The sequence below is a fragment of the Melospiza georgiana genome, chromosome 6 (genome assembly GCF_028018845.1).
Source record: "Melospiza georgiana isolate bMelGeo1 chromosome 6, bMelGeo1.pri, whole genome shotgun sequence".
Lineage (NCBI taxonomy): Eukaryota > Metazoa > Chordata > Aves > Passeriformes > Passerellidae > Melospiza > Melospiza georgiana.
In genome coordinates, this window is record NC_080435.1 from 58,113,693 (window position 1) to 58,138,275 (window position 24,583).

The 24,583-nt window shown below is 42.3% G+C and overlaps 1 protein-coding gene across 3 annotated transcripts in view; it reads right to left on the bottom strand.

The window, feature by feature from the left end:
- Window positions 1-24,583, bottom strand: part of SYT16 (synaptotagmin 16) — a 109,660-nt gene that overhangs the window by 20,303 nt on the left and 64,774 nt on the right. For 2 of the 3 annotated variants that reach the window (XM_058026520.1, XM_058026518.1), the window contains 3 exons: window positions 5,699-5,955; window positions 1,440-1,883; window positions 205-394 (listed from right to left, as the gene is read on the bottom strand). In XM_058026520.1, the coding sequence (XP_057882503.1) occupies window positions 205-394; window positions 1,440-1,883; window positions 5,699-5,955 (891 nt within the window). Of the gene's footprint in view, window positions 1-204; window positions 395-1,439; window positions 1,884-5,698; window positions 5,956-9,287; window positions 9,342-24,583 lie in introns of those variants that run through there. The other variant, XM_058026521.1, reaches the window with a different exon arrangement.

A 24,583-nucleotide genomic window follows, 5' to 3' on the forward strand; every position in this document is an offset into this window, starting at 1 on the left:
TCATCAGCTGAGCCTTCAGATGATTCCCTCCAATTGCCCTGTACTATTTATCAGCACATGCATCTGAAATAATACTTAATTTTCAATCAGGTGCTCTGCAAGGAAACCCAGCTCAGAAATGCTCTAGCTGAGCACCTTGAGGGAGAAAATAAAAAAGCAAATTTTGGCTCAAGGGTGCTATTTAATAGCAGTGAAAGTACTTACCAGGTGGCCTATTAATGGCAAGGTTTCTGAAATGGCTGCCTTTGATCATCTCCACTGCCAGCCTCCCCGTGGTGGCATTGTATGACAGTCCCACGAGCAGCTCTGGCACCCCTCCATGCGACAGGGACTGTGTTGAGGAAGCGCTATCACTGTGAGAGATTGCTGACAGACTCAGCTGAGAATCTGCACTCTGCAGGGAAAGAGCACTGAGAGAATCATCAGGACATTCACCACCCCTTCCTCCCCCCCCTTAATTTGTGTCTTGTGGCCTTGTTTAGTAAGATCTCTGCTAAGAAATTACAATAACTGAGAATTAATTATGCCGGGGCAGCAGAAGAATCAGAGCGTCACTTTTACAAAAACACATCTCTGAACTTTCTCTTTAAAGATGAGGAACTCTGAGTGAAGTGTTATCACGAGTGTAAATCAAAGCCTCTGAGATAAGCAAACATCCTGCTACACTAATACTCTGTACATCTCCTTGATAATGGCTTTTGGATGGAATACACTTTTCGGTTTGGCAGGTTTTGGCCATGTACTGTGCATTTTATTACTTTCTTTCTTTCTTTGCTACCACAATGCTTTCACTATTCTCCACTTCACCTGGAGTAGGATGATTTATTCATCTCACGTGCACAACCTCTCTCTGAGCTTTTGTAGACAATGAATCATGACAGAGCTCATCTACACCAATTGATTGGCATAGCCAGAGCTGGATACAACTGTGATGTGTGTGGAAAATTAAGGAGCACAGCCAGTTCCTCTTCACATGACCCAGCTCTCTGCTTCCATCTGTCATGTAGGAGAACATTACTAAGCATTTCTGGCAAGATGGAAACTGCACAGTGGAGATCCACAAGCTGGTGTCTAGGGCCAAATGAGGTAACTTCTGCACTGGGGTGCACAAGAACCACTGCCCTTATTGGAATTAAGACTAATTATGCCTTGGTGGTTCCCAGACCAACCTGGGGTATCTGAATGGTACAGCATGTGGTGAGTCACGCAGATACACAGGATTTTGTGTGAGCTTGCTGACTGGGCTGTTAATAAAACACAGCTTTGCACAGGGAGGAAACGCCCTGAGCTTCCCCTGTCTGATAACTTTTTAAGTGACAGCAGGTCAGACCCACCAATCACACACTGACAGCCCTGAATGAATGAAAGGCTCCAGGAACACCATATTCACCAAAAAACAAACAGTTTTATGGAGTCCACCTATCCTTCACCAAACTTACACTCAGGTTACTCCGTGGCTCCAAGAGCAGTGTCACCTTCACCTCCCCTTCCTGGCTGATGCCCCTCAGGTAGAAGAGCTGCTCCCCCATCATCTTCTCCCCAAGCACCTTGTGCACGGCGTAGAGGCGGAAGCGAACGGCGTGGCTGCTCAGCTCCTCTGGCTCCAGCTTGCTGAAGGTGATTTTGTCCTGGAAGATGGGGATGGGTCCTCTCTGCACACTGGTTTTGCCCCTCTGCTTCTTGCCCGGCATCAGAACCGCGTGCACCTGCCAGGTGTTGACGCCACTGCGGTCCTTGTCTGGGATGTCCCTGGCCTCCAGGACAGTGGCTATCAGCTTCTGGCTTGCGGATTTGTAGGTGAAGAGGACATCCAGGTCACCACATTTGCAGATGGGCTCGTGGGCACAATGGTGAGCTGGCACACTGTTCACTTCGTTGTGCTCCTGCAAAGGGAAGGAAGGAGTAAAACCTCCAGTGGAGTTCAACTGCCTCTGTGGTTCCAATTCCAATTAAAACGAAATTGTTCTCCTCACTTTAGTATATGCAGTTGCTGTGTGAAATATGGATCCAAACTGTTTCTGGAAGGGCCAAAGATAGTTAATTGCCTGATTTTGTGTAATAGTCCCCATACGCTCTAGTAAGCAGCAGCACTTGTTGAAACATTTCCAACAAAAAGTTTCATTAATATTTAAGTGTTTTGCAGAAGATGGTTAATTTGGCAAACATTCTACATAGAGAAAAACTAAACAAAGGGATTTTTACATTTCATTCATGTCAATATTGAGGCACTAGCAAAACAATTTGACCTACTTAACCTGTTACTTCGAACATACACTGGAATTGCTTTTCAAGGTGGAAAATTTTACATTATTAAAATCAAACAATTCTGACCCTGCTAAATTTTTTGATATTTTGTTCTGCTAGAAATTTTTTAAAAATTAGGCACTATGTTTAATATGAAGAGGAAATCATCATGTCAGAATTTCTTGTAGAATGGAAATTCCATTTCTAGATGCTAACCCATAATTCAATACTTTTCCTACAGCTAAAGCAATGATAATGGGGATAAGCAGTCTGATTAAATACATATTGATTCTTTATACCCTTCTAAAATCTCCCAAGAGAAGCATCTGTTCCTTCTGTTCAGTTTGGGTACTAATAAATTCAGAATAAAAATTCAAAATAAACAACCGCAACATGTGCAGACCAATTCACACACAGTCTTTTACCTACTTTTAAAACAAAAACCATCTTGATAAAGCAAGATAAAACCATGGATGCTCACCTTACCTTTTGCTGAGTGGGTGTGTGGGTTTCTGTTCAACAGTGCTTTTTTATCTCAGAGCTAGAATGTGCTTCATATGATAAAGGGGTTGCTATAGTGATCAATGGCTTGTATTTAAACACAAGTATACACTGTACTAGGGAAAGATTTTCAGTTAATAGCCAGAAGGTGAATTAAGGCCTGTCACCAGCATCTGAGTCACCCTCCTCCTCAAACATTTATCTTCTTTTCACATTTCAAGTAACACTTCTTTCCAGCACAGGACTCTTTTTGTTCAGGGAACAGATGATGGGCCATGGGACGTCTGGTGTTAAGTCCCTTCAGAAGTGTCTGGGTGTCTCAAACAGGGCCTCCGATAAACATCAAAATTTTTGTTTACTTCCTGTCAATCTACTTTTGAAGTGCCCAGATTCATCTGCCATGACATGCAAAGCTCCAGATTTTCACATTTTCAGAGGTGTTTAAGACTTGAACACAAAAGTCCAAGTGTGCAGATTAGAGACCTGCTGTTGCATGTCTTGCAGAAATAATGTCAAAGGGAGAACAACACACAAAATTACTTGCTTGGCTACAGAAACATCTTTCTGTACAAACAGCAGGCTGCTAAAAACAAAAATGCAAGGCAGGCCAGGTTGCCTGGAGAGAGCATGGTGTTACAAAAATGTTAAGTGCTCCTGTGTAGCAGTCAAGTTATTTCTGTCTGGTTGATGAAATAATATTCAATACGCGATGGGGTTGGGCTTGACTCATATTTCCCTCCACACTTTTATCTGTCCATTTGCTGTTGAGGAGATGGAATCAAGGCACATTTAAGGACTGCTGCTAAGGTCTGGAGAAAACCATGCTTGAGGCAAAACTTGGCTTTCAGCTACATGTCTCAGCTGGAAAATGTGAACTCCAGTGCATCAGCACAAACCCACAGGAATGAAAATCCAGGAGACACTTTCCTGCCCCAGCAGGGCTGATATCATCACCTTCTGGCAGTGTGTAAGGCAGACTGAAGGTCAGATATCTGCATTTTGACTGAACAGCTAGAGAAGATTTGGACTTCAGGAAAGCTCAAATTGTGCTACTAGAGCAGTGGACAGACCCACTGCAGAGAAAACTGCATGAACAGGAAGCAAGAGTGAAAAAGAAATGCCAAACTCCTTCAGTAAGCTTTCCATGGGAAACTAAGCTTTGGAGACCCCACAGCCTGGCCCTTTCTGAGAGCATTGTGCTGTCCAGGACTCATCCCCATGAAGGTTTGCTACATGCCTACAAATCCTCCTTCTGTGGGAGTCATTGACAGAATTCCCCCCTGCTTTCAGAGCCCGCTGGGCCACAAGTGATTTGTGAATGTGTTGGTTATACAGACACTTGAACTGAAATGCAAGCAAAGATTGGGGTTTAGGTACTTCATCTGAATTTCTTTTTTTCCCTCTTCCCAGCACAGTTATTGAGAAGCTAAGCCAAGAATCCTGATTGATACTGCACATCTAACCCGGTCATTCAGGACAGCCAACATCCACTTCACTAAGTAAAATAAGTCCATTTCTGCCAGAGAAACCTGAAAGAGCAGCTAATTATGGACAAGGCTTGAAATGGTACTTGTGGTTCCACTGCAGGGGCATAAAATTACCATTTCTGTCTGTAAAGAGAAGTCCTTTGACTGGAGCATAATAACACTTGGACATTTCTGGCATGTCAGAACATTTAGTTCCTGCAATAAAAAGTCTTTCATTAATCTACACAATACCTTTGAATGAGAAGCTGCTTGTAAGAGATAAACTGTGTCTTGGGCATTTCTGCTCCAGTATGCTGGAACCCTTCTTTGCATTTTTAAAATGTAGACACCAGGAGTAAAATGGGCCATGCGTTTCAAAGAAACACAAGAGGACACCGGAGACACTGCAGCACACGTGAACCGTGGCAAAGCAAATCAAACATGGAAAAGGAGAAACGAGCCTCAAATGGGCAGGCAGTGTCAGAAATACAGCAAAGAGAGGGCAGAGCTGCTGCCACACACAGCTCCCATGTGGGGTGTAGTGTTTTGTGGGACTGGGTTGTGCAGAAAGCCAAAATGCTGCTCCAAACACCCCTAAGGGCTGAAGCATCTCTCCAGCTTTGAAGTGGCTGCTCCAAGGATAAGGACCTTCCCTCAAAGCCTTGCTGCTCACAATCTGATGGAGGTATGGATTTCCACACCTGTCTTTTAACTCAGGCAGAAGATATGACCTTTGTGCTGTTCTTTTAATATGTCTGATGCAAGCTGATATTTTTCCAGAAATTTAATCCTGCGGTAAGATAATGAAAATCAACACATCATGCAGAGATATTAGGAGAGAAAAGGGGGATGCAAAGTCGTCAGGTGTTTATAATGCCTTAAAATCCAAAATGTTTCCTTGAGGATTCAAAATAAAAATGCAGAACTAAAGGAAAGCAGACTCAGGTTCTCTCCTTCCCTAAAAGTTTGCCTGGTATCAATGGGGACATGATTACTGTCACTTGAGCAGGTCACAGGCCACCCCCAGCAGCTGCCTCCAGCTTTTCAGATTATTCCCATTATCTAAGTCATAGAAAATACCTGGAAAAAGACATAGATCTGACCCAGTGACCACGTTCCCTGTCCTGGGACACACACCCTGCACATACAGCCAGTGACTGAGCCCTGGGCCACCACTGAGAGCTCCTTGATAAATGCCAGTAAATGCTGCTGGGTAGCCAAAGTTCCAGTTTCAGTTCAGACACTACAGTCAGAAATCAAGCAATGAAAGCCTTTCTGTGAATTAGTGTTCGTAGTAAGAGGTAAAATACCAGAAAAAAGGAGAAACACAAAGAAGAGGTGTATGGTCATGCACACAAGCACACAGGAGTACCATTACCTTGTGCTGTGCTGATCAATTTTTCACTTCATTTCTCCTCTAACCTTTTTTGGCCCCCAATACCCTTCGAAAGCTTTCAGTGTGTGTGATAAATGACAATCCAGCATACCTCAGGGCTCCAAGCCGATGAGCTGTCAGTAGCATCATTTACTTCCAATCCCTGGTTGGCAAATGCTGTCTCCATTTCCAGGCGTCCTTCCCTGTGTGACTGGCTGACACCATCCCCAGTTCTGGGCTCCATCCTGGGCCCTTTGTGCTGCCCAGTGCCCCTACTCCCGGTTGTTGTTCTTGAATCAACAGATGCATGGTCATCTTCATGACAGGAGAGGTTGTCTTGGTAACTCAGTTGGCTTAGTCCATCCAGATCTAACAATTTTCAGCAAGAAAATAATTTCAGAGGGATTAGAGCAAATTTCTCCCCCTTCCAAAATGTGCTTTTCTCTCATTTCTTTTATTTTTTTTAACTTTTCCCTAATCCACAGTGTTTACAATAGACAGTTTCTGTTTCCTGCAGCACTGAACCTGTAAAGAAACCAATCCTGTTTAAATCAGCATTTGATGGAGGGGACATGGCTGTTTCTCACCCCTTACTGAATTGAGAAACTCATTGCCTTTATTTGAAAAAGTTATCCACAAAATTCAAGTGGAGTGTTTGGGACATTCAAGTGCAGCCCCAAAGGAATCTCTTCTATGAAAACACAAATAAAACCACAGAAAAGCACAGCAGAGGCCTGATGAAAAGGTATCACAATTTCCTCCTGTGCAGGAGGAGAAGGAGATGACAGGAGTTTGCACTGTCCTCAGGAGCACAGTGCTGATGAGGAAGGCAGCTTCACAGACAGAACAGAGAGCATTACCCTCTCACCCATCCCTGAGAGCTTAGTGAGCAGCTCCAAAAACCAACTAGGAATCTCTAAATCTCATGCCTGGGCTGAATTTTCCTCCCAAGGACAACAGAGGGGAGATGTGCTACCTAATTTCCTAACTGCTTTTATTAGTTTTAATTCATCTTGTCCTACACACATGGGCTAGAGTAAGCTTCATTAATGAGAAAAAAATAATTCACACCACAGATTCCTTTCCTACACCACTGAAATCTCTGTTAGGAACACAGGGTGCTTTTCTCTACTTGAAAGCACCAGTGAGAGCTCTCTGGATGGAGCAGCACAGATAATTACATGCCCAGGACACAGATGAAAATAACATCATGATTTGGCCTTGGATGTGTTCTGCAAGCACTTTCAGAAGAAAAACAGGGACATTCCTCCTCCTAATGCATCTCATGATGAGCCTTGCCTCAGGAACACGGAAAGAAAATTCTGCCTCCATCTCTTTCAAATAAGGAAAAAAGCAGTGAAAGCAGTGAAAGAATGAGTTGTGCTTCCAGACAGCTGATGACAGCTATGAAAACATAACAATTTTCTTTGCAAACAGAGCTATTTGGGGTTTGAAGGTTTCACAGAACGAGGTGAGGTTGGAAGGAGCCTCCGGAGGTCATCTTGTCCACTCCCCTGCTCAAGAAGGGCCATTTGTTTGTTCCTATGAAGGTCACTACTAAAGAACAATCATTTTTCTCAAATTTGGTCTCAAATTCAAATTTTAAAAGATATTATTAATTACTGTGTTTAATAGGAAACTATTGGCTTGCTTTTGTTCAATGAATCAATGTTTTTATGCCCTGTCTGATCAACGAGATAGAGAATCTGGTGGCATGGAGGAGGCTGAGGTACCCAACAACTTTTTCTGTCTCAGTTTTCACTGCCAGTTGCTTGTTTCACATCTCTCAAGTCCATCAATCTCCAGGCAAGGGCTGGAGGAATGAAGTCTCACCCATCTCAGGAGAATATCAGGTTTGAGACCCTCTGAGGGACTTGAACATCCACAAATCCATGGCACCTGATGAGGTGCCACAAATTTTCCAGGATCTTGAGGGAACTGACTCATGCAGGAGAGACATGGACCTGTTAGAGCAGGTCCAAAACAAAAAAATTGCTGAGGGCCGAAACACCTTTTGCATGAAGACAGGCTGAGGTTTGGGGTTGTTCATCCTGGAAAAGAGGTGTCAGGAAGAACTTATTGCTGCTTTTCAGTACTTGAAGAGGGATTACAAGAAAGATGGAGAGACACTTTTTGCCAAGGCCTGTAGTGACAGGACAAGGGTAATGTTCTGAACTGAAACAGGTGAATTTAAGTTGGATATCAGGCAGAAATTCTTTGCTGTGAGGTGGTGAGACCACTGGCACAGGCTGATCAGAGGAGCTGTGGGTACCCCAGCCTTGGATATGTTCAAGGTCAGGCTGGATGGGGCTCTGAATAACTTAATCAAGATAGGGGGGATTGGACTAGATAAATTTCCAAAGTCCCTTCCAACCTGAGCCTTTCTATGATCCTCTACACATCCCTCTGTCTTAGAACAAAAAACCCAAATCTTTCTGAGTACAAGAAATTCCATGTTTGGCCTTAGCAGCAAATGCACTGCTTCTGATGCTTATCTGCTCCACACACACAAAATTCCAACAAGAGGAGTGGGGATTATACTCAGGAAACATTTCCTGCAGGTGAACAGCAGTCCTTGCTCCTGTCCTTGGCTGCTCTTTCAATTTAAGAACTCAGAAATTAGGAGAATAACTTTATCCCCTCTCTTCAACTGTGAACGATCTCCACTCTCCCTCCCAGTAAAATGCTTCAAGCACAGGCACTTCAACCAACAAGTCTGAGAGCATCTCACAGCTTCGTAATTATGGTCCTCTTCCTCATGGGAGATGGTCCTTCAGGAGCAAAGAGGGATCCAAATTCATCTCTCTCAAATTCCAGGTGAGTGCTCTTCTCACTCCCTTCTGAAATGCAGAACCCATCTCTTCTCCTGCTCCTCATCCTCCCACCTGGCAGACCTAATTCTGAACTGAGAGCCCTCATTGTCTCACCTCTGCCCTGAGCAAAAAGTCTTGAGTGAGGGTAGAAAGTAATTTATTTTATTTTTTTTCCATTACTCCCCTTCCTCTCTACAAAGTCAGGAAACAGAAAGAACTCAACTTAGGAGCACAAGCAAGAAATAAAATAACAGAAATGCCACACATTTACTGAGACTGAATGGATCCAGGCACTCCTTAAGGCATTTAATTAGCAAGCCAATGTCTAATACACATTTAAACAGTGGGTCATCCATCAAAGCACACACCACACAGCAGGCTTTCAGAATAAAATGCTTCTGTAGTAAGAAATTATCCTCACACAATTGTCTTGTGGGTTTGACTCCTGCTGGGATAATATCTAGATCAATAATAGAGGAATTTTCAAAAACTACATTAAAGCCATAAAAGTGTCCCCATAACAGGAGAACTCCAGAAATATATTAATAGAGCAAGTCATCTCCCTGAGACTCAGGCACAAAATGAATGTGTTAGGAAAGCAAAAAATGTAGTATTCAGGGGAAGTAAAGCAAAAGGTGATTCACCCAAACCAATCAGTGAAACAGTCTGGCTTTTTCTTTAAATTTAAAGCAGTTTTGGTAAGAGATAATCATGTATATATACCAGTATTAGATTATCATTACAGGTAATAGACCAACTATAGAGACTAGAACAACTACACCTCTCCAATTACTTCCCTTCCAACATTATATTCACAAAATAAATGTTGAAAACAAAAGTTCCTCCTGTAAAGGAAAAGGTCAGAGCAGTAAAATGCCTGTAATTTACCTGAGAGATCTTTAAGGAAGAAAATGTCAACCGTCTTATGAATACCTGACGTGAATAAACAGCACAGCATCAGGGACAGAGGTTGAGACAGCATTATCTGAACTTTAATTAGCCAAGAGTCCCTAAAGAGCAATAGCAGACAGTTCTAAGATTAAGGACAGATAGTACTGTAGAATGAAAAATGTGATTTTTCTTAAGAATCTCATCTCCCAAACTTTCCCTTTCAGGTCACATGTTCATAATCCTGGAAGGAGGCAAGTGGAATACTGGTAGCAGAAATCACCAATGAATCAGTAAAGTCTATGTTCAGGGTTGGAGAACTGGATGTGAAAAAAAAACAAAACAACTTTCAGATGAAAGGATGAGCATGACCTCCCAGTAGAACCCTAACAGGAACTGGGATATGGAAGCCTCTCTCCAAAAATACAAGGCATGTTTGGCACATCAAACACTGAAAACCAGGCTGGAAAAATATTGTGCAGTCCCTCCTCACTCTAGCAGGCAAATGTTCTGGCTAATTTACAGTATCTGTCTTTTTTTTTTTTTTCAATGACACAAAATCTCTCAGTTCTATGAATCATTGTATTGTGCCAAAGGAATGTCCTGAGAGATCTCAACACTTCCTGAACCCCACTGCCAGAGTTAAAAGATGGGGACTGGAAGATCTTACTAAATTAACACCACATAGTTCATTAACCAGCAAGAAACACAGATGAAGAATTTATGTGTGCTTGTTACCTATGCTGACCAAGGGAGTGTTTGCTATGTGAACTCTAAGGAATCACTTTGCTTCCATGCAAAAAAAAAATTTAAATTACCAAAAAAAAAAGCATGTCTTTTCTTTGAAAGAAATTAGATCCTTTCTTTAAACTATATAAAAACTCATGATTAAAGTTAATAACCTGTTTAAATATAGTCCAGAGGAAGAAAGGATTTCAGTATGGACCTGGGTACCTCTGGACTTGAAATCCTCCTAGCTACAGCAGTAATTTTTCAAACCCCTCTTCCCATAAGACAGCAGAGCTATAGCTTAGTGGGTCTGAGGAATATTTGCCCCCACACAGAAGCAATTCTCTTTCCTGGCCCCTGCTACAGCCCCAGTTCCAGATCTGCAATACCATTGCACCCCTTGCACTGAGATAAACCCACAGAGAGACCAGGCAGTGCTCCTGCCCCTGGTAATTTGGAGATTAGCCACCAAAAGAGTGCTAAAAAACTTCCTAGAAGAGCCTCAAAGGAGCAGAATCATTATGTAATTACCATAAATCTAAACAAAAATGGCCTGTAAATTTTAGGGGTTAAGGAGAAAAAGGATCTTAAATTTCAAGTGACATTATGCAATCAGGCCAAGATTGTTTAATTTACCACATGCTGGGTAATAGCCTGAGAAGGCTCCATGTTTCCAGAGCTGAAATAGGCTCTTTATTAACAGGGTGATTTGCAGAGAGGCTGTGGGCAGAGCTGGCATTCCAGCCTGTTCAGCTCCCCAGAGCACCCTCCAAACATTTCCTTCATGCTGTCTGCACTCCAGGATCTATTCAGGTTACTACAAAGATTTTTTAACAGGTGAAAAGTTAAAGCTAAATGAGCCCAAAGTGCAGACTGTCACAACAGTGAAAACAGAACCAGAGGGTCAAGGAAACTCTCCTGTAAGAACACAGCGAGAGAAGACTGCCCCATGCCAAGTCTGAGTGGGAGAGTAGTTCAGGGTTCTCCAAGATGCTCAGCTTTGCTCTGTGCCAGAGTTTGCTATAGATTTTGGATTATGTAAGAAATGAAAACTACCAGCAATACGTGTAAAACGTCTGTTAAGAGTACACAAGGAGAAGAGAAGCCTCAGACAAAGTCTGAACATGCCATGATTGCAGTCTGGACTCAGCACTCCCCAAAAGTCCTTCATCCTTCCCACCCAGAGGATCTGCTCAGCTGGAGCAGTGTGTGATACACCCTTGGGGCACAGGGATGGCTTTACACCCACAAATCTTTGTTTTGTGATCATGGCACCAGCTAGGTTCCTCTGAAAATAAAAGTAAGAGCAACTCTGCACCATGTTGTACCAGAAGAGCTAGATGGAGAGATCTTCAAATGATCTAATTGGGGGGTGCACTAAATTCAAGCAATTATATTTCAAAATTAAAACATTCTATTGAACTAAAAACAAAGGGCACTTTTATGGCTTTTCCCTCTAATGAACTTCTCTGGATTTTAGAATGTGTTCAGGCCAATTTTCTAAATAGCTATGTTTTTAAATGCATTTCATCTCTGTTTGTATAAAAGAGTCATTACATTAGTCCATGGAAGATCATAAAATTCTTCCCTTCTGTGCCATAAATTTTTAGTTTCTGTCATTGCCTGACATTTGGTGTATGTGCTGGCAAATGATACAGCATAATTAATCCAATGTTCACCTTGTGTTTGTGAAGTTGTTACAAAAGGAGACATTCAGCTTCTGCTGAAAAGCATGCTAAAGAGATGACTTATGTGGCACAGATAAAAAATAATTACAACCAAGTCCTGCAGTCTTTACTCTGGAAAAATTTCCAATAAAAATCCATGAGAACCTCTGTGGGTTAAGGAAAGAGAATTCAATAACAATATGCAATTAATGGAAAGATTTTAATGGACTTCAAAAAGTCTTGGGCCTGGATGCTTCCCTCTAAGTGTTTTAACTGCAGGTAAAATCAGGAAATCAAGTTTAGTAAGAGAGAATGGAAGAACTAGGACTTGTTCTCCACAGCAAAAGAACCTTTCTGTGTTGAGGCTACAGATCTCAGATTTCAGCTTCTGGAACCTTTTTCCATGCAAGCAGCACCTCTGCATCCAGACACCTCTGTCCTGTGCTCCTGCTGGAGGGCAGGTGCCTGAATTTGGGTCTACACTCCACACCTGATTTTTTTTCAGACCCTTCTGATCAAAAACCATGTAACCATGACACAGAGGTCTCAAACTGCCTGATCACATTGTGGTTACTGCCTGAAGATGCTGCCTGTTCATCCTCCCCCTGTATGTGTTCACTGGGAGAAAAACACAACTCAGGCTTTAGCCAGCTGCTGCTCCTGGCCAAGAAGCCAGAGGACACTTCTGACCCTCAGGTGCATCCTCTGGGGAGAAAAAGTCACCAAGAATTTCGAGAGGACTGGGGCATGAACATGAGAATCACCGGCTTCTTCAAACCTCTGGAAAGCTTGATGGTGTCATATTGTATCAGCAACATTTACAGGTTATTAGACCCTGCTCAACTCTGCCTGTTAACCTATTCTTTTTTAATGAAGGTATTTAACAGAGAAAAACACAAAATCACAACACACAGAAGTGTGGTGGTGTTTGAGGGTCCCCAGGATGAAGCAAGAGATGAGAATCTTGACTCAATATCATAATATAATAAATCAGCCTTCTGAAACATGATGTTAAAAGAAAATGCTATACTAAAGCTACACTAAAAGAAATAGAGACATCAGAAGGCTAGAAAAGAATGATGATAAAAAGCCTGTAACAGACTCAGAGTCTGACACAGCTGGCTGTGATTGGCCATTAATTAAAAACAATTCACATGCTGGGTAAACAATTCTCCAAATCACATTCCAAAGGAGCAAAACATGGAGAAGCTGAAGCTTCCCAGCTTCCCAGGAGAAGAAATCCTGGCAAAGGGATTTTTCATAAAATATGACAGTGACACAGAAGAACCTTGTAAAATCATTTGCATGTGCTAAGACAAAGTAGTAAACAAAGGACTTGAAAATTTTTTCCTCCTTCCATTCCCCTTCAGCCCCTGCTAAGGTGGGGAGAGAACTTTTGTGCCAAAAAAGCAGCTCAGATATAACCTGCTCAGGCTAGCATCATGAACACATAAACATGGCACGTGTCTAACAGGAACTGTTGGCTCCATCTGCCAGCAGCAGACGAGCTCTGGAGACCAATGTAAATTATAGCCTTTAAAAATGAGGATTATGTGCTTGAGCACATCCCTGTGCTGCCATCACATGCATGGGGCATGGCTGTACCCTCAGCAGTGCTCAGCACCCTGCAGGTGGGGGAAGGAGTGTGGTGTTTGTGAGGGACCCCAGGATGAGGGAAGAGATGAATCTGACTCCACGTCTCAGAAAGCTGATATATTATATTATATTATATTATATTATATTATATTATATTATATTATATTATATTATATTATATTATATTATATTATATTATATTATATTATATTATATTATATTATATCATATCATATCATATCATATCATATCATATCATATCATATCATCATAACATTAACATAACACTACATTGTATTATATTATACTACATTATATTACATCATATTACATTATATTACACTACATTATATTATACTACATTATATTGCATTATATTAATACTATACTAAAGAAAAAGAAAGAATACACCAGAAGGCTTAACAAGAATGAATAATAAAAACTCGTGACTGACTCAGTGAGTCTGACACAGCTGGTTGTGATTGGTCATTAATTTAAAATAATTCTCATGAAACCAATCAAAGATGCACCTGTTGATAACTGATCTCCAGACCACATTCCAAAGCAATAATATAATTATTGTTTTCATTCCTTTCTGAGGCTTCTCAGCTTCCCGGGAGAAGAAATCCTGGCGAAGGGATTTTTTAGAAAATATGACAGTGACAAAGGAGGGCTCAGGACCTGCTCTGTATTCTTGGCCTGGCTTGGTGAGGATGGGAACACAGAGACATTTTGCTGATGTCCCTGCCAGCAGCACCAGGGGAGCACAGCCGGGTGCTGGGAGCAGCAGTGGGACACAGCAGTCACTGTGCACACCTGGGTTTGTGTGTGAACAGCCCAGCTGGGAGCAGGGTCAGGCCACAGCTCGCTCTGCAGCACCAAGGGCAGGGTTGGGTTGCCAAGACTCACTCTGATAATCTCCATGGCAAACCCCAGCAGCTGAGCAAACAGGGGGAGAGGGAGCCTCTCCTGTTTTGGGAGGGAAAGCACCTTCCTCCACCTCAAACCTACATCAGCCTCAGGCGAGGAAACAGGGACCTGCTTTTACACACTCTGCTGCGTCTATTAAAATCTGCAGGATAAATTTAATGGCAAGTGCTGTCAGAGCTCCATAAATGTCCCTGCTGCTGCCCAGGAGGCAGCACTCCTCTCCCAGGACACAGCACCAAGGCCAGCTGAGCCCAGCAGGACCCAGCTCCGTTCATGCCCCCACACTGGTGGGTCTGACCCTCTGCTGTGCCACAGTTTGACCACAAGCCCGCTCCTTCTGATGGAAAAGTGCTCTCAACTGGAGGAAAAAAACTCTGTTCCTGCTTTGATAGAAGTGAAAAACTTTTAAACATTACTTTGTAAACGGTCGGTGAACAGCTGTGATAAAATTTGATTCCATTTATGTAAGCTATTTAAAACAACCTTCATTGAAATTTTCTTGGATAAAAATTATTTCAAGCTGTAACGAGCCCATGGCCTAAATGTGATGCAGTCAAATAATCAAAACACTCAAAAATATACATTCCTTTTCAGCCTAATACCTGCATTTCTACCTGAAGCTCTACCAAATGTATCTAATTGCCCAGCAAATGCTATAAAGTTCTATTAATATGTGGATCTCTTTTGGGTCATTAGGATAAAAATAAAAAAAGTATCCCAATTTAACCAAAAGTTCACATTTCCCTCAACTTCATTAAAATCCTGAGTAAAATAACATTTTTAGTAATTAAACCACCCCTTTCACCATTTCCTCAAACAACTGTAACATTAAAATCCTGTAAATTTTAATGATTCAGTAAATAATCAAAACACATAAGAATAAACATTCTTTTTCAGCATTTCTACCTGAAGCTCTACCAAATGTATCCAATTGCCCAGCAAATGCTATAAAGTTCTATTAATATGTGTATATCTTTTGGGTGATTAGGATAAAAATAAAAAATTATCCCAGTTTAACCAAAAGTCCACATTTCACTCAACTTTATAAAAATCCTGAGTAAAATAACATCTTTAGTAATTAATCCACAACTTTCACCATTTTCTCAAACAAGTGTAACATTAAAATCCTGCATCCATGGGCATGATCCAGTCAAATAATAAAAAGACATAAAAATAAACATTCCTTTTCAGCCTAATACCTGCAGTTCTACCCACAGATCCTTTAAGATCTACTAAATGTATCTAACTGCTCAGCAAATGCTATAAAATTGTATTAATATGGGTGATTAGGATAAAAATAAAAAATTATCCCAGTTTAACCAAAAGTCCACATTTCAACTTTCATTCTCACATTTCAACATGTTCTCAACTTTATAAAAATCCTGAATAAGATAACTTCTTTAGTAATTAATGCAAACCTTTCACCATTTTCTCAAACAAGTGTAAGATTAAAATCCTGCATCCATGGGCGTGATCCAGTCAAATAATCAAAACACATAAAAATAAACATTCCTTTTAAGCCTAATACCTGCATTTCTACCTGAAGCTCTACAAAATGTATCTAATTGCTTAGCAAATGCTATAAAATTCTTTTAATATATCTTTTGGGTGATTGGGATAAAAATAAAAAATTATCCCAGTTTAACCAAAAGTCCACATTTCACTCAACTTCATAAAAATCCTGAATAAAATAACATCTTTAGTAATTAATCCACAACTTTCACCATTTTCTCAAACAAGTGGAACATTAAAACCCTGTGTCCATGAGTGTGAGGCTGTAAACTTAGATAAACGTGCCTTAACATAATGTGAAATTCTGATTATTACAAGGAATTTTGCAAAGGCCACATGGATGCAGGACTCCTGGACAGCTCCTGTCAGGGCATTAGCCTCCTATAAAACACGGCAGAGCCCTTTTGCCAAGAGAGGAGGAGGAGGGTGCAGGGATGGAGGAGAGAAGCTTGGCATGGTGTGATACATTATTGGCTGCTTGACTTTGATTTCGACTTCCCCAATCCCCCAGGCACGAGTGCATCACTTGTTATGACAGAGGCTGCTATTCCTCACAAACATTTGGAAGCACACAGGCTAATTAAACTGTGGCACTGGGGAATCTGCAGCAAATCTGCCTGATGTGCCTGCTGCTGCTGCTGCTGAATCGCTGCCTGAGCAGCGACAGCTCCCTGTCAACTTAATATCTCTGTATTAATAACAGTAACTTAACCCAGGGGAGAGGAAAACGAACACCATTCAAACACACAAGTGGCCTGATTAGCAAAGGACAAGGGGGAAGCATTTTCTGCATCACCATGGAAACTTAAATAAAGGGCCCGTAATTACAATCTAAATTCTGGAAAGATAATGAATACATCTTGAGATCTGCAGATGTTGTGCAGCATATACGTATTTCTAGCAACTTCAACTCAATTACTTCTATGCAGCATCTGTTTTACAAATCAACTTCCCACTGCTCATAACGAGGCATGTGGGATTTTTTAATTTTTTTTTTCCCAGAGGAGACAGTGGGGGAAGAAGAAGGGTGACCTCTTTTTTCTGGCAAGGTATTTCAAACCACCACTATTTATTTAGAAATTTCCAACACCCAGTCAGTTACAAAGTTAGCTTACAGGCATCCAAATACACCAAGCTAAAATGCATGAAATAAATAATTCAAGAATTTGCTGCAGTGTTACCAAGTAGAAAGAATAACTTATCATTTGCTCCAAGCTTACCCAAGAAAAAAAGAAATTACTGAATAAAATACATCATGTAGGTGTGAAATATAGAGGTACTGCACACATCCTGTCTGCCTGCTTGTTAAAAAACAACAACAACAAACAAGACTCATTTTGTCTGAACAATGGAAACTTCCAAATGCCAAATTTCTGGTTTTCCTATACATTTAATGCTGCCTTTGTGCATCCACTTTTTCTTAGAGATTTTTGATTCTGCTCTGTGAAAGTCAGTAGAGAGTTTCAATGGCAACATCACCAAGCCCTGAAGGAAGCAGGGGTAGTAACAAAAAAATGCATTTGATCACAAAACCAAGACAATATCAGTTCATCTATGCATAATGCAAACACTCAGAGCATCCCAGGAGCACTCATTGCTGTGTTCTTTGCTCCTGCAGAAGCAGTCACACAGGCCTGGCCTTAAAATTTTCATGATCAGGATGACAGAGAGGAACAGAGCTCCTACCTCAGCAAAACCCAGAACTGTGCACAGAAAGAAAAGCTTTTCTCTGGAAAAATGGAAAGGTCTCTGGCAAACAAGGGACTTGTTAAAGCTTCTCAGAAAAAGGAGGAACATTTTGTTCAGGGAGGAACATTTTGTGCAGCAGCACACGTGGAGCTGCTCCTATCAATTCCTGGGGGGCTGTAGCTCTGTAGGAGTTTTCAGTCTGGAGCTTCATCCTGCTCTTGCTGTCAGCCCCTTGAACTGTGAATTCAAATGCACAAAGCATCAACCTGCCTGATTCAGTATTGGCTAAGGAGGAGAGCACCCAATCCAAGCCATTCCCTTAGATCCCAAATGTGTTAAAAAATGCTGGAGCAAACCCACACTTCTACACAATGGCAGGACGCCCCTGACAAACACCCAGTGGTCATTTACTGATGAGCAGGATTGGATTTCTCTTTGCACCATCCCTGTGAGTATTCAGCCCTTCCTGCCAGGTCTAACAGCCAGGGAATATTTGGTCTCCAGTGCTGAAGGGGAGGATTTCCCCCCTCTGCTGAGTGTCCACAGACAGGGCCCTGCTTCTGCCTCTCTATCTGTCCTCACTCCATGACCAAACCAACTAGGAAGCTCCCCAAGGTGAGTTTATTTGGGTGTTGGCATGTGATACATGTGGAGAGAAACACAACTTGGAAGACTTTATACCAAGGGATATTTACAACAAAAATAATGTTTAAGAAAAGATAACAAAACAGCAAAAAAGAGAGTAATCAGAAAAAAAAAAAAAAAAAAAAAACATTTTTTGGCTCTAACCACCTCTACAGTGAAACAACACAGCAGTCAGAACACTACACCCCAATTCTGCACACAGCTGTGCAAAGAAATAGAGGACTGCCCACTGAAAACAGCATGAAAACCAGCATATTTTCCTGTTGTTCCTTTCCTACTCCCAAAATTGGATTTTAAAAATAGGAACATGGGATTCCACGTCAAGCTGGCTCTCACTGTGCTGCCTAAGGTTCTTCCATAGCTGTAAGAAATGGCAGCCAAGAGACTGAACCACAATCATCCCTGATTTTCCCAATCACCTACTTTACATCTTACATGTGGAGCAAAAATGAGTCAGGCTTTATTTATTCTACTGGGTTCTATTAGCACAGGCCCAGGATTTGTGCAGAAGTGGAAGAAAAAAGGAGATTACACACTGTAGGAGACAGTGCTAAGCCAGGAAAACCCCTGGTGTGGATGCAGTTACATCCATGAGTCAGCCTGCAGGTCTCTGAGAGCTCAGGTTGGGTGGTGTGCAGGAAACATGCAGCTGCAGAGGCAGAAAATCCCTTTCTGTCAGCAGATGTGCTGCACTGGGGACTCTGCAGGGCACAGGGGGAGCTGAGTGTGCTCTGGGGTGTGGGGCTGGAAATGGGCTCAGAAACTCAACAAACTGCTGGAGGCCAATGGCTGCTGAAGTAGAAAGCACTGTCCTTTCCTTCCAACAAAAAAAAAGAACTTTCCCCTCACCATCATTATTTCCATAACCATTTTCCTGGTGGTTTTCATACCACAATGGGTTGAATTCCTTCAGGTTACCCCTCCATCATTTCTTCATTTTGTTTGTTTGGCTTGGATATGAACTTCCTCTAGTGCAAGTCAGTCAGTTCCTAAACTTCCTCCAGTATGTTTAAGGAAGTTTCTTTGGATTAGGACTCATTGCTTTCATCTAGCAGAAATCAAACTGGTCAAAGAAATATCCAGAAAACTCAGGCCACTGACTTTGCTCCTCTCTAAAGCAGTTTCACCACTCCACACAAGACCCAGGGTATGCACATAGCATTTAAACCATCAGCTTCACACCCACAGGGCTTTGTTTGCTGATCAACAGTGTGGAAATGAACTCCCTCCAAAAGATATTTGTTTGGATTTGATACAGAAAACAACTGCACTGCAACAAGGCAGATATTTATTTTCCCACTGATTTTTCTAATTGAAACTTTGTTTGCTGCCAGAGTGTTGATTCACCACAGTCCCCCCCACTTTATTGTAACACCACAGCACTCCTGGGAAAATCACCAGTTTTGGGAGCAGCAGTGGGTGGGGATGTGGTGCAGCAAGGCTCACTGGGCTCAGGACTGAAGCTGTCACCCAAAAGGGACAATCCTGTCCTCTGCCCCTCCCCTCTTCCTTTTATTTTGGTTTTAGCAATCACATGGCCAACTCACCTGGCTCAAAAGTAGCAGGGAAGGGGGGCTGCTGGCCCTTGTTGGAAGCAAGAGGCTGGGCTGAGTCATGGAAACAGCTCAGCTGTGTGATAGGGGAAGGATGTTGTATTTCATCCTCTTGTATTTCAGCTGCAGTTTTACTTCAATAAGTGGCAATTGCAAAATTCAGGCCCAAGGGGTTTGTAGCTACATTATTTATGGCAGTAATTCTAACCCCCAAACTGACCTTGAGACACGGAACTCCAGCAAACCACAGGGCTCTCATTAATCCAAACTCAGGGCTTTCTCTCCAGCACCACCAGTCTCATTATTTGCTAGCAAATACTCCCACAACAATTATGCTGTATGGACTGTGCAGGTTTGAATCCCTCTCAGCCTGAGGAGGTAAATTCCTCCAAACACCCAGCTTGGGGGCAAAGTCCTCATGAGTCCCTCCAGAGATGCTTCATCTCACAGGGGTTCTGAGTTCTCGAGTCAGAGAAGCACCTGCCTGGACATGAGGGAACTTTCAGGTGGTGCAGTGATGCCATGGGACCAGCAGCTATTTTCATGGTCAGGGGAAGGGATTTTTTATAGATTTGGCTATGGACTGATTTAAGATTCAACCCAAGCCATTCTTGTTGGTCTGCAGATGGGTACTGATGAAGTGTCCCTGAGTCCATCTGTGGAAACTGCATAAGAATCACACAAACAGCATCTGTGGAGGGACAGCCCAACCACACCTTCCTCATTACCTGCAAGACCCCCAAAGCCCAACAGTGACATTTCCACACTTTAAAACTACACAGGTTTACCCCCATGACTGTAATCTCCATATTTGCTTTCATTGCAGAAAATTAATTTTCCTCTTGGTTGCTAAAACTACTTAAGGAGTCTGTGAGGCCACTCCAGGTCATTACAGCAGCCAAAAATTACCTGGGCACAGGGAAGTCATATCCACACCCCTGTCTGACAAAGGGTGAAGATCAACACCAGCTCACCTTTTGGCAGAGTGATCCCATCTTCTATAAGCTGTAAGCTTATTATTATTAATATTATTATTAGTGGGTTTTGTGTTGTAAAGCATTGCAAGGAGGGAACAGGGATGGATTACCTGTGCTTCCACCAAGCCTCTGTGTGGCATTCACATTCTCTGAAGAAATCCCTTCACCCAGGGTTTTTCTCCTGGGAAGCTGAGAAGCCTCAGAGAAAAAGGGAAACAATTCTTATCTCATTTGCTTCTCCTGTGTTGTGCTCGTGTAGAATGTGTTTGGAGATTGTTTACCCACAGGTAATTGTTTCATTGGATTCTGGTGTGAGTTGTTTTCACTCTTTGGCCAATCAGGGCCAAGCTGTGTCGAGACTCTGGAAAGAGTAAAGACTTTTCATTTTTTGCTTTTTAGCATTTAGTATCTTTTCTGTATTCTTTAGTACAGTATAGTATTCTTTAATATAATATAATATCATAAAGTGATAAATTAGCCTTCTGAGAACATGGAGTCAGATTCATCATTCCTCCCTGCAAATACAACACCCCTGCAGGTCAAGCTGGCAACAACTGCAACAGAAAAGAAAAACCACACACACACACAAAAAAAAAAGACAAACAGTAGTACTGTTTGTGTCAGCACACAGAATTACTATGTTCCAGCTCTGCACAGAGTGCTGCTAGTATTGCCTGCATGTCACCTCCACCACAACACAATGAGATCATTCACACCTGCCTCGCCTGTAGTAGGAGAGGGAAGGTGAGGAGGCAGGGTTTCTAGGAGAAAGGCAGCATTTCCCAGATGCTGCCAAGATGCTGTTTATTGGTAAATGAAGTCTCTTGAGTCCTAAACAACCTTCCCAGAGGAAGATAGAGTCGCAACTGCCATATGGAGAGTGGGATGAGGATGTCACTTAGCGAAATGGATCAGAAAATACATGCACAAACACACACGCTCACACACAATTTGTTCTGTAACTGCACAGAATGGCAAAAGCCATTTCATCCTCTCAAATAAATCCTTCTCTATACAGCTTATGCAACCTTCTAGATGACAAGTGCTCCTGAGCAGAGCATCCTTCCCCATGCCCCAAGAGGGAGATGGGCACAAGGCAGTTCTGCCCACCAGACAAGGAACTTGGTGAAAACCCAAACCTACCTCTGATCTCCTGTGGCCTGACAAAGACACTATGCCTGAAATCACTGATTGAGGATGAACAGCAATGCTGACAGTCCCAGTGAAAACCCAAACCCCTGATCCCCTGTGGCCTGACAAAGACATTGTGTCTAAAATCACTGACTGAGGATGAACAGCAATGCTGACAGGCCTAAGACAGAGCTGGCAATGGTACCACATTTGAGAAATTGTGGTTTGAACCACTGTTTGGCTTCACTTCCCCAGCTGTAAAGCTGACAGGCCACAATCCACCCTCCTTCTGGGGCTGTTGTGTTTTCTCACCCCCACACACTCTCATCCCCACATCCTGCATGAAGATCCCTCATAATCTGAAAATCTGAAGAGACAGAACTGCAAAGGAATACTCTAAATACAAGTAGGAACATTGTACCACTTTCTCAAGGACAAAAGTCTGTGCACAAACACTTGGAGTGGTTCTGAATTTCCCAGAGAGAAAGAATTCAATGCAAACTCACGTCTGCACTTCACTTCAGAAAGCCAGGGCTGGCATCACATTCTTCAGAGAGCAGATGCTGTCCCCAGTCACGTTTGTGCTTTGTCCCACTCGAGCTGCCAGGAGCATTTTCTCTGAAGTGTTTTTGTCCACTGTCTGCCTTTGCTTTCACCCCCTTATTCTTCACGGTGGTATTGATTCAGTGTAGCCTCTTTGAATGTCCTTCTTGGAGTACCGGCAGTGATTTTTATAGGGTTACATTCTGGCTAGAACACTGGCTGGCTCCATACCCAGACAGGTGATAAAATTCATAAACACTTCACTTCTCAATGTGGAGACTGGCCATCTATCTATTTTAGTCTCAAGCCCAAGCAGAAATTTAATTTATCACATAATCAACATCATCTTCTTAAGGGAATTCTTTGCTGTATGGGTTTATAGGACCTAATGAAAAACTCACTTCTTGCCTAGGATTTCCTGCCTGTATGAAGGGTCATTTACTGAGGTCAGGAGTATTCATATAGAGCAGAAAGAATAATTTCCTTTACTACAGAAATTACTGGCAAAAATCAATGACCCCTGTTAAGCTGGAGGCCAAGGTAAGTAAATGCAATAGTGCTCTCTAGATTTAAAAACTCCCAGAGCCTCAGAGGTGTGCTTCCCCTCACACACGTGTGGAGGAAAACTAGCCAGCCATCCAGACAGGGGCTGTCACACTTCCTAGCATTCCAAGGCCACAAAAATTATTTTAGTGCAACTGGAATGCAGCCTTTAGCTGGCACTGAGTTGTCCAGTTGATGGAGGAGAAGAAATCTCTAAGGACTTTTTGCAGTGGAAGTGCTGTGCTCACCTATCCATTACAGCAGGGCTGTGAGCAGTGCCAGACAGCCTGGGAGACTTCCACCCCAGCACTCACTCCTGCAAAAATAGTTCAGCTCTCACTCAGAAGGCTCAGCTCTGCCTGCCCCTGTGCCTTTTCAGGGCAGTGTCTGCTGAAAATGAGAACTTAGTGGTCATTTGGCTTTTTGTTTGTAAAGGACAACACCCCAGGGGGAGAAGTGAGCTGAAGCCCTTGCTTTCAGTGCATACTCATTGCTGTTATTCACTTTTTCCATTATTGCTGTTTTTCCCTTTTAGATTCATGCTGGGAAGCAGAAGCACTGGCCACCTCTACCCTTCTACTTGCAGTGCACTACTTTCAGATGTGGTTTCTTGCTCCTCTGTTTGTTGGTTTGGAATTTTTTTCCATTCTCAAGCCAACTGTGCAATGATGGATCTGGCAGCCACCCCCAGTCAGCTGAGCAGCAGCATCCCAGCCATGGGGGGATGCAAAGCAAAGGCTGCTCTCTCCCTGCTCTGTGCTGTGAGACAGCTCCTCTGCCACAGACACTGAGGTTAAACAATGGACAAGGCTCTGAGAGGCTGAGTTCATCTGTTTCTGCAAAATTCACAGCTACAGGGTTTGCCACTGGTGGCAGCAATCTGCACACACAGAAGGCTCTGCCTTGCCATCATTGACTTCTTAAGCCAAACACCTGGCACTGCAATAATTCCTGCTGAGCCACCTTCTCAGTATTAAACTGTGGATCAAAAGCATACAAAGTAAAAAAAAAAAAAAAACAAAACAACCAAACTTCCTTGCATTTGTTTGACAACTTGCTACAACTTTACTACCATCACTTAATTGCAGAGCAGCACAGGGCAGCACCCAAACCTGCACCCCATGATTAACTTGCCTCATGGTGTCTGATGGACATATGACTTCAAAACCCAAGAATTTCATTGCTCAAGCAATTTATTAGGTCCCTAAGCCTAAAATAGGTTTTCAGTAATATGTGTGCTCCTTCAGAGCCTAAGAAAATCTACTCTGGGAGCCAGGAAACGTTTCCTAAGAGGCAAAAATGGGATCAAAAACATATTTGATAAAAAGGAGAAGGAGTAATGATGGTTTTTAACTACAGTGTTATTGTATTTCATCTCAGAAGCATGCTGTCAGTTTAAGAGAAGGGAACATCTATTGGATTTTGTTTTGCATCTCTTTTAACACAAAATTATTCTCACCTACGGCTGCAGGGCTTTTCCCCCCTAAACCAAATAAACTATATATTGGAATGACCTTGTAACAGGTTTCTGTGGCTCTTTAATCACCAGAGGCTGCTAAATGAAGCATATCTATTTTCTCTGTTACATTACTATTGGCAACCAGGTCTTCAGTAAGTGCCCAGAAATATTTCCATGGCAACAAAAAGCATTCAGCATTGCTACTGTTTTGTGCCAATTTAGCTTTAAAATATTCTATTGTGGAGAGAAATATGGTACATTAAGTGAAATAAAGTCAAGATGCAATGTTCTGAAAAGAATACAAGGATAAACAGGAAATACG